An 18,542-nucleotide genomic window follows, 5' to 3' on the forward strand; every position below is an offset into this window, starting at 1 on the left:
GTTTACCTTCATTTAATATTTTTCTGTTCATTTGGGGTAAAAGTAAAACTTTAAAACTTTTCTTTTTTGTACCAAAGGGCAGCTTCATTACACTGGTTTGAGCAATCTTCTTTTTTTTTCTAACTCAGGTGTGTGTTTTTGAATAAATAGTCATATTTTCTATGGCACTCAGTGAACTAGTCTCAAATATGAAATCATGCATACATGGAACATGGCATCAAAATGAAACCTGGTTACATTTTGGAAACTATAAATCACTCCCAGAAAACAAGAAAATGATGTCATTGTTCCAGAGAAGTCCAACCGTAGGTTATACATCAACACATTAAACAATTTAAAATGACACATTTAACAAAGTTGTATCAAATAGAGGAAACAATCCACTTCGGCAGAAGAAACCAAAACAGAAAACCCCACCATCAAACCATCCTATGAGTTCTTATACTCACTCCCAGGGGGATCTAGTTTGAAGGTGATGTTTCTCAGTGCACTTTAAAGAGGACAAAAAAGAAAAGAGCATATCAGAGTCTTTTCTTTGTGTTTCTTTGTAGAGCTGTGAGGGGAATAATAACACACAGAAGTTATTTTGTAATAAAAAAGCTGTATTTATTTGATTTTTATAAGTTTATAATAATATATATATAATTAGTTTCTGTGTCCATATAAGAACTACACACTGCACTACCTGAGTAAATGTACTACAAATTAAAAAAATATCCCACTATGAAGTCACTTAATTAATATTATGAGCAATTAAAAAATTCCCATTAGGATCGGTCTATTAATAATTACCGATTGGTGCTTAAAGGACTTTACCACTACGGGAAGTTGACATAATGATAGTAGCTGTTGCACAACAGTCCGCACATACAGTGCTGTCAGCTGTGTGTGCAGGGAGACAGATGAGGGGCCTCAGTGGAGCCGCACTTGTTTGAGGAAATATCGGGTATCTGAAGGAAAAGGGAGGAGGAGGAGGAGGAGGAGGTGGAGGTGGAGGGGGAGTCAGCTGAGGAGAAAGTTCACCGCATGACAGTCAAAAAAAAAAAAAAAAAAAAAAAAAAAACCCGCATGTAAGCGCAACCATGGCGAGCAGAGGGAGAGTTTGTTCAGCCGGACAGAGCCAGCTCCAGAACTCCTCAGACTCGGACTCGGAGATGGAGCCGGTTCGGGTGGCTTGTGGTATCGGACCGTACCCGGGTGCCTTCCCCTGCACACAGGTCATTCACAGCGGACACTTCATGGTGTCGTCACCCCACAGCGACTCCGCGCCGCGCAGGAGGAAGAGCGGCGGATCTCTGAGATATGACTTTGACACGGTGAACAGGACCTGGTGCCAAACGTACCCATTCAGCTCCGGGACCCTGAGCATCGACCCCACTCTGACCCGCCTGTTTGACTGCATGTCCCTGGCTTACAGGTGGGTCCCTATTATACTACTCTGGGACAGGACCACCTCAGATCAGTTTAAATGTGCAGATTTCCCCCTGTATGAATGATTCCACTTTTATCCCCTGCAGTTCAGTCCAGACTCCCTTTCATCTGCAGGAAAATGTGTTACGAGTTATTTGAAGCTCTGATGCATCATGATAAAGTGAGATCTAAGATGCCAGACTTATTTTATTCTTGAAGTTTTCAGATGTGATCATTCGAAAGTGCAAAGAAATGAACCTGCGGGCTATAAATGATATTTCTTTTCCCCCTGCACTGATCTCCCTCTGCAGTTCATCATTTACATAATGTTTTATGAGCCTGTACATGAAGAGAGGAGCACAAAGAAATATCTCCAGGTTTCTCTTTTAAAATTGATAGTTGGGGTTGGGTTGGAGTGTGTGTTTGTGCGTGTGTGTTTGTGCGTGTGTGTGTGCAAGAGAGATTTGTTGTTGTGCAACAGCTTGGAAAATCTTGACTGAAAACTGGACTTTGGTTCTTGTTGGCAAGCAGCGCTGGAGAGATTACACTGTAACCAAAGGGGAAAGGAGAGAAGATCCTGAAATGATGCCCCTGGCTTATGTTTTATTTATTTTTTTAAAAGAAAAGTTGCTTTCGCTTCACACCCTGCTTATTTTCCGATAAGTAAGTGACAGATGTAACATCCACATTTGCATTTTAGTTTTATTCCCTGCATTTCTGAGAAAGCTGAGCGACAGATACCTGACACAAAGCGCGGAGGAGAAGAGAAGAGAGCTCCTGTTCTTGCAGGGACATGTTTCTCTTCAGAAAGTCTACTGGAGAAAAAACTAAAACTTCAGCCCTGATTTAGCAACATCTTTCGATGAAGAGTTGCTGTCGAACTTTGGCCCAGAGAAAACACTTTTCCCTACCAGCAACTGTGTCCAAATTTTGTATTTTGTAGATAGTTGCACAATAAACCCAGAGCCAGAGTTTGGCAACCAGCACAACAGAAGACAAAATGTACGGCGGTACAAAAGGATTTCATGTTAAGGACTTTATTTACTTCATTGTGTGTAGCAGATATTTGTGCAAATTGATGCTCCGCTGCACAGCGTTCGTCATTAAAAGCATGTTGAAAATGACCCCCCGCTTCCTAGCAACTCCCTGAGCACATCACATTAGGGCGCCTCTTCTCAGCACTCAGCACGCTGATGGACAGTGGTAGAAAGTGCAAACAGCCTGGCAGTGTACCCGTGAACAGGCTGATTGGGCGCTATTAGTCAAAATCAGGACAGATCTCTAACACGGGGTGAGGTGCTGAGATTTTTTTTTTTTTCCACTGTGTCATTCTCACTACCCCTTTTTATTTCAACCAAAAGAAAAAGCTTCTTATGCATTTTTAGTTATATTTATATTTTGATTGTTTTTCTTCTTTTGCAGTGGTAAGATAGTCTCTCCAAAGTGGAAGTCTTTTAAGGGTCTGCGGTTGCTGTGGAGAGATAAAATCCGTCTGAACAATGCGATCTGGAGAGCTTGGTTCATCCAATGTGAGTCCCCCTGGTCTTCACCTCCTCTCTATGCCGACTACATATCCTTAAACATTTTTTTCATTCATAATGAACAAGGACACTGCTGCCAAATGCAACAGAAATTGTTAGATTGTTAAATCAAAAGAGAAGGACAGCTAAGGGACTAAGCATGAATGTGGAGTTGAACAGAATCCAAAGAGTTCATTAATAAAACAGGGTGAATAAAATATGTTTTCTGCAAAATCTTTTGATTGTGTTGCCTCTGTGTGATGTGTTTAGATGTGGAGAAGAGGAAGAACACAGTTTGTGGGTTTGTCACGCCGCTGGAGGGCTCGGAGGCCGATTCACATCGGAAGCCTGAAGTGAGTGACTTGTGTCATAGTGGACTGTATTTACAAGTAAAAGCTGGGGTCCTTTTTCAAGTACACATTATTTTAAATACAGTTATTAAAACAGTGTTTCTGTGTTACGTCAACAGGCGATCGTATTAGAGGGCAGCTACTGGAAGCGGAGGATTGAGGTGGTGATCAAGGAGTATCACAAATGGAGGATTTACTATAAGAAGAGGGTGAGCACTGAAACACATTTCATCACATACTAACGCCATGGTCATAGATTGATGTGAAATTTTGTAGAGACATGACAGAGGATGAATCTTACTGACTCTGGAGCCACGAGCAGGTTGATTAAGAGTGACACATCCTGACATTACTCCAAAACTGGTTATAGATATTCATGGTCCCTTAGAGGATAAATTACTTTTTACTGACTTTTCCTTTAGTGTCTCCACGAGGTTCACTTTTGTAGAGTTTGTAGTTTTATAGGTTAGACAAAATACAATTTGGAATACAGTTTGGTTTATTTAAAGAAAATGAAATCGCACAGGTAAGCGAGTATCCGGGTATAGGTTCACTTCCAACATTCAAAATCTAGTTTCAGAAAATCTATAGGTTGGGGGAGTTTACTTTGTAAACAAGTTATAATTATCCACGTTCCAGAAATGTATTTTTAATTAGGGCAATGAACCAAACAGCATGTGTTCAGCTGCAGGGTTACCTACAGCTACAACCAAACAGCATGTGTTCAGCTGCAGGGTTACCTACAGCTACACTATAACATGATATTCTCTCAAATGTATCCAGTAAAGTAAGTGTTCAGAAGTACAAGAGCATATCATCGGCATAGAGGGACACTTTGTGCTCAGGATTCTTTCTTTGTACACCTTTAACTGAAATGTTATCACATAGAGCTATTCCTATTCTTAGTGGTTTGTTTGCCAAAGCAAGTAGGAGGTAAAGGGCAACCATGACATAGTGAAGAGAAGGAAGCTAGATGATTATTCATATGAATACATTTGTACTATTGCAATGAAATTTAGTACATATATTCATGTTCCCCTCAAGTTAAACTGTAATAGCTTTGGAGATTTGCAACATCAACAGCTCATACTTTTAATTAGTGCTAATCAGCAAATGTTAGCACAGTCACTAAACTAAGCTGATGAGCATTGCTGGCATACATTATAGCATGGTCATATAGACTGTTAGTTTATTCCCATATCAAACTACACACTGTTTCTCTTCTTGTCTTTTGCAGCTTCAGAAGAAGAAGGATGATATTCTATCAATGCTACAAGAGGTATGACAGAAGTCCTGCTTTAATATTATTCTCTTGTGAATCTTGCTCGACAAATACAAATATGTATTCTGACCTCTAGAAACTGAAGTCGGCTGATTGACCGAGGCTTGCGAGTGTCCCTGCCAGCACTGTTTACTTTTGAATTCAGTTGGAGCTCAACATATGATCATCAAAGTCCCCCAGGGGGCTATTTTTAGTGCATGGATTTAGCCTCCCTCGGTTAACTAGATAGGAAGAGAGAGCATGGAAAAAAAAAAGAAAAGAGAAACAGAAACGTGCAAAACAATCTGCGTCATGGCCTGGCATTTGTGGGCAACTGACACATATCGATTGTCAGCAGCGACAATGCATCTGTCAGCCCCTCAGGCTTTATCTTCATTCAAGGTGGAATGGCTGCAGAATTTAATGTCATTTAATCAAATCGGACCTAGTTCCAGCAACGCTTTGTAAAGGTTGGGCAGCGGAAGGGCAGCGAGTTTGTGAGCGACGTCACGGTGGCAGAAACAAACAAAAGACCACGAGAGAAAGGCTGAGAGAGGCAGGTACCCCGAGGGAAGCACCTCGCTCATGATAGTATGCCCTTGCAAGTCTCCCACGGTTCCTTTTTTTTCACCTTTGGCATCATTATTTCTCTGTTTTTATTCATTATTTTAAAAATATCTGTGTCATTGGAAGCCCGGGTTTTACCTGAGGTCAAAATTAGGACGACTGCAGAGATAATGTCTGACTGGCTGTTGCCCTAACTTTTGCGGCACTTCACAGGGTAAATATCAGCATGTAGTTGACAGGTCAAAGATCACTAAACCAGGTTTTTATGCTGCGTGTTCCCATAGTGTTATCTCGCCTTTCTCTTTACAGATTACACTCAGTGGCTGGGAAAAACACCTCAGTAAAAAAAAACCCAGTTGTTGTTTTTGTCATATATGTTATAACAGCTTTCAGCTCTCTGTCTCAAATTGAATTGGCTGTATAACTTACATTCTTTAAAAATCTGATTTGTGCGGAGAAAAGTAGCTTCATCTGCTTCCAGCGGCTATCATATTGCAAGAGCATTTTGTTTGCAAGTCTATCACAGACTCAAATTACATAGTACCCTGTCAGTGCTGATATTAAAACGGAAAATAAGTCTGGTCAAATTACCCAGTCGAGTCTTAAATAAAGGCAATAGCAGGAAAATGGAGCGTACAATAAATGAGAAGTCTGTACTTTGATAAAAATAGAATATTACCATTAGACCTTGAGGCAGTGTAGCACTTGGGATGATGATGTCTGCTTTCTATTTGTTTGTCAGTCTGCTTCTTTGGTCCAGACTGAAATATCTCAGCAACTATTGGATGTATTTCCATTCTTCACTTTTCATTTAAAGCCACCGTGAGGGTGACATTTATGGTTGAGGCTGCTGGACGGATTACCATGAAATTTGCTATTCATCCAAGGATAAATGGTGAAAACTGGTAACCCCCAGTTTACTGTATTAGTTTCACTCAATTCTTGGATTCCTATGGGATCATAATTCTTATTTGATCTCGTAGACACTCAAATTATCTTAATATTGCTTGTTTGATGTACTGTAACTTCAGCCTACACCAAGGTTTTATTGCATTTATTAGTTTTAGTAGAAAGTGGAAAAAAAAAACAGTTCCCACAATTCCCATAAAGCTACTGTATCTCTGAACTGTGACACACATTTAGGCTGTTCTATGTGAGCTCCTTTTGATCACTAATATAAGATTTGTTCACTTCTATTCTGTTAGCCGCCCCTTCCCACCTCCCACTTTGAAAACCCCTGCTGTAGAGTTTTGTGTCCTTACCTTAGATATACTCTCCTTGTGAAAGGAATTAGCTGGACACGAAATAAGGAGGCGTTCGCATTAGAAATCTCATCTCGCCTCTGCCTATATCATGGAATTGAATCAAATCTCTATTTACTTATCTCTTCTTTCACGTTAAGATGTAACGCACCACCTTGCTGCACGAATCCTCTCAGAAAACGTAAATAATACCCATCGGAAGTAAAAAATTTAGAGAAGCGCTCATATGCGCGTATATATGTAGTTTTTTCCAGCGAGACAGCAGCAGTTTGTGTTGGTAAGGGGCCTCACGTCTGCCTGTTTGCCCGCACGTGAATGTGACTGCCAGAATTAGGTCAGGGACAAAAGGCTGCTGCGCTTATTGAAACGGTGAGACATCAAAATAAAGAAATGAACAAAGCAGACATAATGATAACCTGTAAGGGGCTAGTGTTTTTGAACAATATGTCAAAACTGCTTTTTCATCATGCACTGTACACACACACACACACACCACACACACACACACATATATGCATATGCACACAACAATCTTACCTCATTTCTAGTTGGACACTTACATTCTGCCTGAAAGAAAACAAATCGAGAGGCAAATGAATAAATTATAAGAGGGGATGTCGTGTGCTTAGACGTAATCCAAAGAGTTTCCGGCTCAATCTGGGCTTCCCTATAAATGTGACTTCAGACTTAGAGGGGTGGAGGGTAAAGACAAGAAGATCAGGGTGAAGCATCTCAAACAGAGGGAAGAGACCGGTCTGGAGCTTCATTTTCTGTGAGTTTTTTTTATTGGATTTCAAGAGGAGAAAGGGCATTTGGATAAATCTTCATGGCTGGCTGTTTTTTTCTAGAATATAGATGTGATATTAGAAGAGATGCAGCTGCTCTACGTGTGTCATTTTGTTTTTGTCTACGTGCATGTAAATGCTGTTTTAGTGAGTTGGCGTTGTTACGTTTGTAAGGATGGCTGGACCCAGTAATTCTGCACGACTTACTGAACAACGAGTATCTGATTATATTAAGTTGTTGTTTTTTTTGTGTCAGTTATTACCTTCACAAATGCCATCAATGCAACATTTTGCCTTTTCAGTCTTATTTGTAGTGAGCCCTCTGTTGGATAGGTCAGGGACTGACTTGGCATGTCACTAAAAAAGTTAACCTGAAGTGTTTTTTAAACTCCGGCTGATGTGCTCCAGGGTCAGATCTGCCAGGCCAAGCTGGAGAAATGGTCCAATCAGATGTACCAGGAGCCTGAGGCTGCGCCGGTCGAGGCCCACATGTTTGACCTGGACTGCCTTCTGTCTGACATCTCCGACACCCTGTTCACCATGACACAAAAGCCGAGTCCCTGGGCCAGCGACCGACACAACAGTGAGTCGTTAGCACTCTGACTTTCAGCTGTGACTTTGCGCCGGGCCTCAAATCTGTTTTTTGAATGCAGCATCAAATGGTTGAAAGTGAAAAATGAGGGAGAACAACTAGTGGGCTGTGAGCTGCATGACAAGATTATATTTGTGCATTTATTATTTGGATGCATCATTTGTCTGAAAAGAAATTCCCAGCTCTGCTCTACTTTATTCATTTTTTATCAAATAACTGTCAAAACTCATCAGCTTAGCTTTCATGCCACGTCTGCCCCAAACAGGAGCAGAGAGGACAGAATTAAATATATATATATGAACTGTATATGTGTGTGTTTAATGTATAATTTAATATCGAGCGATGTGAAGATCCAGACATAGGAAATCTGTCATATTTAATTGGCTGAAAATCTATTTTCTCAATCAAGTGATGAGTCCTACACGAACATTTCTGATGAAGTTGAAACAGTTTCGCTCCTTTCACCTTTTTTCATATCTTGTGTTTTTGTCTGTGCTCTTCTCACTGCTTTGACACGGACACAGACTTCCATGCACCTATCAGGATTTAACAATATTTGAATCAGAATCTGAAGACAGATGTAGGCTTGTTGCTTATTTTGTCAGGTCACTGTCAACCCCCGCAGCTCTGTGTTTTTTGGTAGTAGTGAGGATTTATTCAGACTTTTTTTAATGCTTGTTGCTTGTTCGGTCGTGACTGTTTGAAAGGAAGGGTTGGACTTTTTAGGAAGCATGTGAAATTGGTTTGTTTCTCATGAGTTAGATGAGAAGGTTTACCTCACTTTGCTGTCTGTCCCTTCAATACAAGGCTGTCCAATAGGTGCCTACCAGAACCACTAAAGCTCACTGAACAACAACATTAGAGGATTTCAGTACATCTTTAACACCTAATGTTTAAACTGAACTGTCACTGACTGAATCAGTAGCTATGAGTAAATCTTACATCCTAACATGTTGTGTGTCATTTGTTGAGTACAATCTTTGTTTGTTTTTTACTTCTGCTTCTGTATAAAACCTTATATATTAAATATTAAGTGGTACAGTGGACAGCCAATAGGGGCGTTACTCTAATGTTATAGAAAGGTTTTAACGTTTTGTGCCACTGCCACAGTTTTGTCACTTTCGTCTGATGGTCACATGGATCGGCGAGTCAGCCAAAGGAACCCACCCTACAAATAAGGAACATCTCTGTGATGAACCATAACCTTTTGTTCTCTTCCTCACCAGCGTACACGAGCAATGCTGATATAATCCAACCGGGTCTGACCCCGCTGCAGCCCAATCTGGACGATTTCATGGATATACCAGGTACTCCCTCCCCCGTCCATCTGCCTCTCTCTGTCTGTCTGTGTTGCTCCATCTGAGGATCTATCAACTTTCTGTTTGTTTTGTGTGGTACACATGTGGTACATGTGATTTAGTGCAGAAAAATATACTTGATAGTTGATGGAAAACATCTGAACTAAGTTTGGTGTCTATATTTTTGACCACAAGTCTAGAATTTAACCTGATTTATGTTTTCCACTCAGATAGACTTATTATTTCTTATGTGTATTGTTCTTCTAAATGGCTGTTGCATAATAAAAGCAGTTCTAAGTGCTTATATGCTGTGTCTGCAGTATATGATTTGGTCCACGGAGGTTAAAGACGGGTCAAAGGCAGGGTTGAGGTTTAGAATGGGGAAGTGGAAGAGGATGTATTTAACCATGACCCCCCGGCTCTGGCACCACTTAGGAGGCCAGGCAAAATGACAGAAATTTCCTTCTCCAAAAACAAGCTTTTTGTCAGAAGGATTTCTGCATAATGATTATTGCAGCTACAATGAATCTTTTTATAATAACAGGTCAGCTTTACTGTTTTGGTTCACCTCACCACCATCATCCGTGTCATTTACGGCCACAGCAGACAGCCACTTTCAGACAAAAAAGCACAAATAAACCCACTGTACCTTACATGATCAGCACTGAATGACAGGAGGACAAAGATAGCCACTATGCAGTGAACATAGCGAAGCGTTTAGTGGCTAAAGAAGCAGATACATCCCTCAGCAGATGGTTGAGACCAAAAACAGAGCAAAAAGGAGAGTGAGCAGTCAAAAACTTAAAGGGCCCCTGGTAAAGTTTGTATTCAAGATGACCTCCCTCATAAAACATTTTGCAAATGTCGATTTAAATCTGTATTTTTAAATCCAGAACTGTTGACATCAGTGTTTGCTAACTTCTTCCCTGTTGTTGGCACATTGCTGCACATTACTGCCTCCTGCAGATCAGTAAAATAATTGAAGTGAGCATCGTGTCCTCATGCATGTGCACAAAACAAACAAAACAGGGACTCACTCATAGAAAAACAGCTCCTCTGTCCTACAGAAAACTCTACAGGGAACCTTCAAAAGGTGATGACATGTTAGTGGTGTGTTTACTGCCCCCAAATGGTCATGAAATCAGTTAATGTAGATTTAAATAAACTTCTAAGTAAAGTAAAGTTATGATTAAATGTTGGAACAACAGTTAATCGAGATGTGCAACATAACGAATTCTTGGAAATGATGTGTTCCCCAGAGTCTGAGAGGCAAAGACGTTTTTTACGCCCAGGGCTCCTCGCCTCTTCAGAGCAAACAGCTCGCCTGCAGGAAGACTCAGAAAGCTGAAGAGCATCAGACAGAAGGGAGGGCGCAGGTTGGAGTTTAGTCCCTTGCTCAGGGGCACAAAAGCTGTGGCTGTTTTAGCCTTTGTGTTACTTTCAGTGAAGCAATCCAGCAGCCCCTGTGGCAACAAGTCAGCCTTTGTAACCCAGAGACAACCTGCTGCCCACTGCTGTAATATGTGTGCGTGTGTTTGCATGTGTTTGTGTATGTGTGTATGTGTGTGTCTGTGTAGGTGTTTGTTCTCACTGGCAGGGTCCTCGGGGATCAGCTGTCTGCCTTTCTCTTGGTCACAAGGTCCATGGAGCTAGAGACTGTCTGTCAGAGCGACACAGCCATGAGTTTAATTTATGCAGAGTCTGACTTTGTGTTTCTCTTACATAAAAATATAGACGACTTGTCTGAGGCGGCTTGTTATTCCAGTAGTTTCTCCTTACTGAGATGAAAACACTGACGCGCTGGTATGTATTTTCAGATTGTTCTTGCCTTGTGTTTACAGAGCCGGATTCCAAATACCGAATGTGTTAATGACAGCTGTTCACTTCCTAAAAGCTGAAGTCAGTTTTTTTTATTGACTAAGACATGAAGACTGAATTGATATTTTTCAATAATTTTTTTTATTTGGTAATGTCACATGTGAAAAAGCTGTTTCAAACCGCAGATGGCAGCTTGCCGCAGTCGCTTGCCAGCGTGGATCCAAAAATATGTGACCTGGCAGATACAAAGCAAATACCTCAAATGATCACCTCACACAGAGAGCTTCACAGCATTGCGGACGGTGACTTGTTGTTGTCTGATGTTTTCGGCTCTGTGTTCTAATTTTCTGTCGTGTTGTTTGAATTTTTTCTGAAATGAAATCGTGACTGTAAGACTTTCAGGCCACTTTCAGCTGTATCTCCTGAAGAATTAACGCATTTCGTGTGTGTTACATACTAAATTTGAAATTAACTGTATCACCACTCCCTCCAAAGTTTAATACAAAAATCTAAAGTTTAGTTAAAGGACAATAAAGACATTTCACATCTAATATTTGGAGTGAAAGTTTGGACTCAAACTCCACGTCACTAGTCAGATACTTGCAGGTAACCATTACGTTATTTCATTAGGGCTCTGTTGCTAAGTAAACTTGTACAGTGTGATAGTTTATGATTCTGCATCGTATCTATTCTCAAAACTTTGGATTTATGACTCTGAGTCTTTGCAAAGTTTGTTCTGAAGATGAGATTTTAATCTCAGTGGCAACTGAAACTGGTAAAAACAAACAAGAGAGAGAAGGAGTAGGCTGAAGTGACAGGTTTTGATTCAGCAATTTGAAAATTTGGAGAGTTTTGAAGGATAATTGCGTCGGCTCATACTCATGCAAATTTCTGGTGTTCCAGCTTGTAGCAGCCTTCAGAGTTTTATTATAACTGACAGACTAATTAACAGTGTGCATGTGTGCGTCTGTGTGTGTGTGTTTCAGATATCTTTATGAACTACCGGGGCCAGCCCACTGAGCAGACTGGTTTTGCTGACTGTGGCTATTTCGAGAACCCATCCAATACAGAGTTTGCTCCTGTTCCCTCCCCCGTGGTAACAGCTCCTCAGCTACTAATCGACACCCAGCTGGCTCAGGTACCGTTTCCTCCAGAAATATTTCATTAGCAACTACTAGTGCTGTTGTTCAGTCCCTAAAATAGACTGAATCTTTCTGTTTCCAGCCCAATCTGTCATCGCACAGTTTGCCTCAGCCCTCCTCATCCAATACCCAGCCAGACCAGACCAGGCAGGACCAGGGATGTGCTGAATACCACACGTCTAGCATCATATCAGGTGCCATACCATATGGACATCAGTCATACCCTTATCCGCCTGTTTCTATAGCATATACCACCAGCATCGAGCAGCCGGCGTCTTCAAGTACTCCGTTTTTGTACCCGCCTTCATGTCATAAGTCTGGTTACCACACAACAACCAGCGTGACCCCCACTGTCATCACTCACACCGCCTCCACCATGGGTGCCCAGAGCTCTGTACACCAGTCCCACAGCTACCCTCACACCGGCGACACATACCCCCAGACTCCCTGCCACTCTCTCAGTTACCCGACCGCCGTGTCTGACCCGGTCCGCGCGGCTTTGCCCTCTGTCACTGTGGCCCACTGCTTCTCAGTCCCGGAGCAGGTGGCTGTTACAGGGGTCAGAGGGAAGCACAAGCAAAAGACAGGAGGAGTGAGGACAGCTGGTCCCCCCGTGGTTCAGCCTGGCCCCTTGTCCACAGCACCCACACCCACTAGCTGCCTGGCTAAGCTGCTCTCCTCAGGCGGCCGTGAACGTGAGTCAGTTCTGCCCTTTGTTCTGTCTTTGGCAACATGAGTGGGATCATGTTTCTGTCAGAAGAAATGAGCTAACTGTTGGGTTTTGTGCTTTCAGGGAAGCCGTCGTTAGGATTTGATACTACTCTGGTGACAGCCAAAGGTCAGAGGTCAACATCTCCCAGCTCCTCGGTGAGCGCGTCCTTTAATATCACAAGAGCAGTGTTTCTTTATGTTGATAATTAGCCTGGCACAGCGCCTAAACAACAAATAATGTAAGAAAAAATAAATAGTTTGTGGATACTTTGTCTAACTAAGCAAAAGGGAAGTTGGGTTGAAATCTAAAAAGGCACTTCTAAGTAGAGCTTGCATGTTGTTCAGCAGTCAAGCAGCAGCACTCATGTCGGAGGAGCTTCATCGCAACTGCAGCATGGAGCCGGTTGGCCTGCAGGGATCCCAGTGGTGATACCTCTGCACAGCCAGAGTGCCACCCTGGGTCACAGTGGACCCCACGCCAGCACCTCCAGAGGCTCGGCGGTGTCCGCCCTGCTCAGCCACGACTCCACGCCCACCGGCACTACCCTCCTCATCCCCAAGACTGAGAAACTGTCTCCCGTTCAGCTCTACAGCACGGACAGGAGCAGCCTAACAGGTGTGCACCTCGATGTTAGGATTCTTCTTTTAGCTGGTGAATGACATGTTGATTGTTAAGTAACACACTGAAATGATCACAGCTGGTGACTCCACTGCTATATGCTGACACTTTAGCATACTTTCTGTCGAGCTTCAGCAGGTCGTGTACAGATACATGCATGAATATGCTCATCTCATTATCATATATACATATGGAAACTGATTAAACAAACAATTAGCAAAAAGAGCTTGTAAAGGATAAATTAAAGAATAAAAAATATGATATAAGTTTCAATTTATTTTATTAAATGATCTCAAGGTAAAGGATGAATTGGATGCAAAAGTAAAAGTATACAGCTTTATTTAGTATTCATTGTATATCATTGTATTCAGTTACTGTTACAGTTATTATCATTATTTTTGACTGACCGGTTGTCCGTTCCACAGTTTTCACACACTGTAGAGTGTGTGTTGAAATGTTTTCCAACAACACATGGATGATTTTAGTTTCTTCTTCAAATGTGGGTGAATCTGTCAAAAAAAAAAAAAAAAGACAGGTCAAATAAAGCTTGTTGTAAAGGTCCAAGCTAAGAGCCAAGAGGTCATCTGATTTCTCATGTCTCATATCTGTCTTGTTGTAGTTAATTTTTCAGGACATCCAGGCCAAACGTCACCACCAAACCCTTTAGATAAAGCCTCCAACCCAGAGTCGTCACACTCAGGCTTCTCAAGACACGGAAAGATAGAATCAAGTAAGGTAGGAAGGCATTCATTTAACTTACATAATACAGCACAGCACTAAATAGATTTTTTGCATAGAACCAAGTTCTTATTGAAGTGCTAAATGATGTGAAGACTATAGAAAACCGATTGCTCTCCATGCATGTGAATACGGGTGTGAAATGCGATGCGCATGTGTTTTATGTTGTGTTATCTGCAGCACACAGAGACCAGGAGGATAACTCACATCTCTGCAGAGCAGAAGAGGCGTTTCAACATCAAACTGGGTTTTGACACTTTACATAATCTTGTGACAACACTCAGCTCTCAGCCAAGCATAAAGGTACTGTGAGAAGATATGCAGCTGCATTAGAGATAGCTGTGCCGAAAAGGTGGCAGAGAGCATCACAAAAGAGCAGCTGATGCACAGTTAACACCGGGAAAAACTATATGAGATGTAAATGAAGCTGAGGCATGATGATGAATGTAGTCACAGTAATGTTGGACATTTGTAAATAATCGTGCTGTATTGCTGATATGTGGTGAACTCTTTGTCTGCTGGCACAGATCAGCAAAGCCACCACGCTGCAGAAGACGGCTGAGTACATCAGTAAGATGCAGCAGGAGAGAGCTCAGCTGCACGAGGAGGCTCAGAGACTCAGAGAGGAGATCCAGCTCCTGAACTCTGCCATCAAGTGAGACCTTTAGCTAGGCTTGACTTGAAGCGTGGGTGTGAATGTGTGCACACTTGTGAGTCTGCTCACTAGGACTGGATGAATATTTCAGTTTGATATTATACCAGGGTGATACTGGGATTTTATCTAAAAGTTAAGTTCACGTTTGTGGACTGTGGAGTTCATCCTCCACCAACCCTGCTGGAAGGAAGGGATCTTTTTCTTCAGGACCTGAATTGATTGACCTATCCTTTGAACCTATCCTTTAATATTTCATATTGTTGTTTTCCCGCTGATATGACGATGCACTTCACTGCTTTGTTGACTCTTCCTGCAGTGCGTGCCAGCAGCAGCTACCAGCCACCGGCGTGCCCATCACACGGCAGCGCTTTGACCACATGAGGCAGAAATTCAGAGAGTACGTCCGGGCACAGACGCTGCAGAACTGGAAGTTCTGGATCGTATCCTTATGGATGTAAATCTAGTTCATTAAAATTACATTACAATCCAACGTCGAGTACTAAACGCAGCCACATTTTCCTGTGTGATGTTCTTATGTTTCATTACTTTGCAGTAGTTAGCTGCAGCATCCACTGGCTTCTTTTCCAGAGAATACTTTGTTTTGTTCCCTAGAACATTTTCGTTGAATCCAAATGAGCTAATTAAACCAAGCATTATGCCAATCTGTTACAGTGACATGGTGTTTTTATAGCGTAGCAGGGAGAAATATCCCATGAAATGAGCTTTTACTTACATATGTACATATGGTAAGTGGCCAAAACTTTGCATAATACTAAGTAGTAACTAATAAGTATAATAACAGTTTTAATCCAGACAGAGCAATTATGCTCTGTTATCATGTAGATAGATGATGTCTGCGAGTTTCAAATGCCAGGTGCATGAAAAAGTTATATATTAAACTCTTTCCTTAATGATCGCCAAATCCGTTACTGCTGTCCTTATCTGGCAGGCGTGATAAGGAGATTAGATAACGATTTTATAATCTTGTGCATGTTGCACAAAAACACCTTCAGGGTGTTTTCTTTCTTTCTATGAATATTAACACTCTGGTTCCTCGAGGGATCGTGCATTTATCTGATTGCTGATATTCTAAATTAAAAACATACAGCTATATTCTCTTTACACGGAGTCAGGATCGCAGCAAGGCGCAGCGAGACTCTCAGTTGTGATATTGTGACTGAAATACCTGTTAAAGGATACGCTTGATGTTATTATATATTTTTCTTATTATGAACAAATCCCATGAAAACACTAAAACCAACAATGACTTGATCCGAATAACAAGTGTGTGTATCTAAAGCCTGATATATTTTATATTATATTAATATGAGCCACAGAGCTCACATCGATGAGCCACGCTGTTGCACTCGATGACATATTCCTTCACAACAATGTTGATGTCTGAGTCAGTCACACACACCGTCCTGCTGCTGTAAATATGCACTAGTGCACCTACTGTGTATTCATCCACTGCTGAAAATAGTCCCCAACAGATTTAAGATTTACCCCTGTTTGAGTAGTTTTTTAAACTACAGTGCCCAGCTGTTGTAGGAAATAACTGAGCCTTTTTTCTTTTTTCAAAATAAAACAATATATTTATGACCTGTTAAGTTTACATAGAAACCAACAGAGTGCCGCAAACAGGCTAGGATAGTCAGAAAATATTAAAAGATAGACTAACACCTTGTTTTGTTCTCTTTTGGGGGGTTGTTGACAAGCTACATAATATGGATGAATTGTGTTTGAATGATCCAGACTTCTTTCCTCAACTCAGCGTCAGTTCAGTATAATCATCGAGCCGCTGTTTGAGTCCTATAATGGGATGGTGTCCACTGCCAGCGTGGAGGACTTGTGTCGATCCACTCTGTCCTGGCTGGATCAACACTGTTCCCTGCCTGCCCTCAGACCCAGTGAGTCCACAACAACTGGTTCCTCAGTATTGTTATCATCCCCTATGTTTCCACTGGCTGTAATCTGTTTTTTTTTATCTTTTCCCTCAGTGGTTTTGAGTTCACTCCGTCTCCTGAGTACAACCACGGCCATCCTGTCAGACCCCAGCCTACTGCCGGAGCAGGCCACCCTCGCTGTCACCCAGGGCGACGTTGCTGCTACCCTGGACCACTCCTTACAGCCCGCCACCCGGGACAACATACACCCCATGTGACCATGAAGAGCAGTCAGTGAAAACCTGAACATGAATAGACCACAATGCACAGGAGACCAAAAGTCAGAGGAGAACATCTGGGAATGGTTTAAAACACATCTGCTCCGAGACTTTGAATAATTCATAATCACATTTAAATAAAACTCACCAGGCGCGAAAAGAATGTATTCCAGTACACCCAAAATCTATAGGAACTATATTGTATGTGATCTATGTTTAAGTTCTGACAAAGGAATAACAAACTTCTAATTATTTCTCTGCCTCATTCAAATAATTTTTTTCAGTAAAGCCAAAGTTCGGATGATTCAAATTCGCTGTGACTGTGAATGACGTGCTTCATTTTCTGTCTGCAACATCAGTCGACAACTTCACTTATTCTCAGTTCCTTTCACATCTCAGGTTATCTTTTCTGTATATTATATATCATTGCCTTCAATTACTCATGCTTACTCAGTGCAAGGTGTCTCACTACACCTCACATTTATCTAATGCTGTATTCACACATCAGTGCAGGTGTTAGACAAAAGTGAGAGAAAATTAACAGCGTTTTTTATCAGGGTTTAGTTCAGGATATTTAACTGTACTCAAAGTGGAGTTTGGGGACCACCAAGGCTTCTTGTAAATGGTCCAGAGGGTGCCTGGTAAAATGAAAGGTAGTTAAATTATTATGAATGTGAAAGGATTACTGATCTGTCCTTAGAACCAGGACAAAGGGTTATTAAACTTTGACTTATGCCACCAAAAACCTGTGGACTATTATACAACACTGTTTCCAAAAAAAGTTGGCATGACATGTTAAATGCAAATAGAATAAATATGATATGCAAAACATTGAAACCCCATGAAAATAGCTTGAAGACAACTTATTAGATGGTGAAACTGAGGACATTTTATTGTTTTTTGGGAAATGAAATCATTTCGGATTTGATGCCAGCACCACATTTTCAAAAAAAGTTGAGACAGGGGCATGTTGCACCACGCTGTTGCATCACCTCACCCTGCAGACAGGCCAGTTCAGCACCTGGACTCTTTTTGGAGCCGTGCTGTTGTAACATGTGCAGAATGTGGTTTGGCATAAGCAAAAAAAGACGTCCCTGAAAAAGACGACATCTACTTGGCAGCATATGTTGAACCAAGGTCAAAGACCAATACTGGCCCAAACTGATGTTGATCTTCAGCAGTTGTCACTTGCATACAGATATTCCTTCCAGTTCTCTAGATATCCTTACTATGTTGTACTGTAGATGATGCAATCCACAGATTCTTTGCACTTTGTACATTGAGAAACATTATTCTTAAATTGTTACACTATTTGCCAGCATAGTCCTTCACACAGTGGTAAACCCATCCCCATTTTTACTTCACTCTGGGATGCTCCTTCAGCTAACCTCATTAACTCTGAGATGTTCTGCCAGGTGTTTTTTTTCCCCCCTCCGTCAAATTTAAAATGGGCATAGAATTTCTCAACTTCAAGATTTGATATGTTGTCTTTGTGCTATTTTAAATTAATCATGGGGTTTTAATGTTTTGCACGTCATCACATTTAATTCACATTTACATTTAACACAGCGTGCAAATGTTTTAGAAATGTTTTTTTTCATTTGCCATCAAACTTCCACAGCTGAGGTACAGCACATCACACGCAGTTTA

At 41.4% G+C, this 18,542-nt stretch overlaps 1 protein-coding gene across 2 annotated transcripts; it reads left to right on the top strand.

The window, feature by feature from the left end:
- The first annotated feature begins 857 nt into the window (after positions 1-857).
- mlxipl (MLX interacting protein like) lies at positions 858-17,202 on the top strand. Of its 2 annotated transcripts, none has more exons than XM_019254372.2 (17): positions 858-1,417; positions 2,833-2,939; positions 3,201-3,283; positions 3,400-3,489; positions 4,518-4,559; positions 7,564-7,738; positions 8,974-9,054; positions 11,850-12,001; positions 12,088-12,700; positions 12,799-12,872; positions 13,062-13,332; positions 13,955-14,070; positions 14,254-14,376; positions 14,601-14,728; positions 15,045-15,168; positions 16,509-16,638; positions 16,729-17,202. In XM_019254372.2, exons 1-17 carry the CDS (start codon positions 1,083-1,085, stop codon positions 16,890-16,892), a joined length of 2,808 nt encoding a protein of 935 aa, XP_019109917.1. In that variant the 5' UTR covers positions 858-1,082; the 3' UTR covers positions 16,893-17,202. The 2 variants fall into 2 exon arrangements, with proteins under 2 accessions (XP_019109917.1, XP_019109918.1); XM_019254373.2 differs by having other exon boundaries at positions 13,065-13,332.
- Positions 17,203-18,542: the final 1,340 nt, after the last annotated feature.

Source organism: Larimichthys crocea, chromosome XXII, assembly GCF_000972845.2.
Source record: "Larimichthys crocea isolate SSNF chromosome XXII, L_crocea_2.0, whole genome shotgun sequence".
Lineage (NCBI taxonomy): Eukaryota > Metazoa > Chordata > Actinopteri > Sciaenidae > Larimichthys > Larimichthys crocea.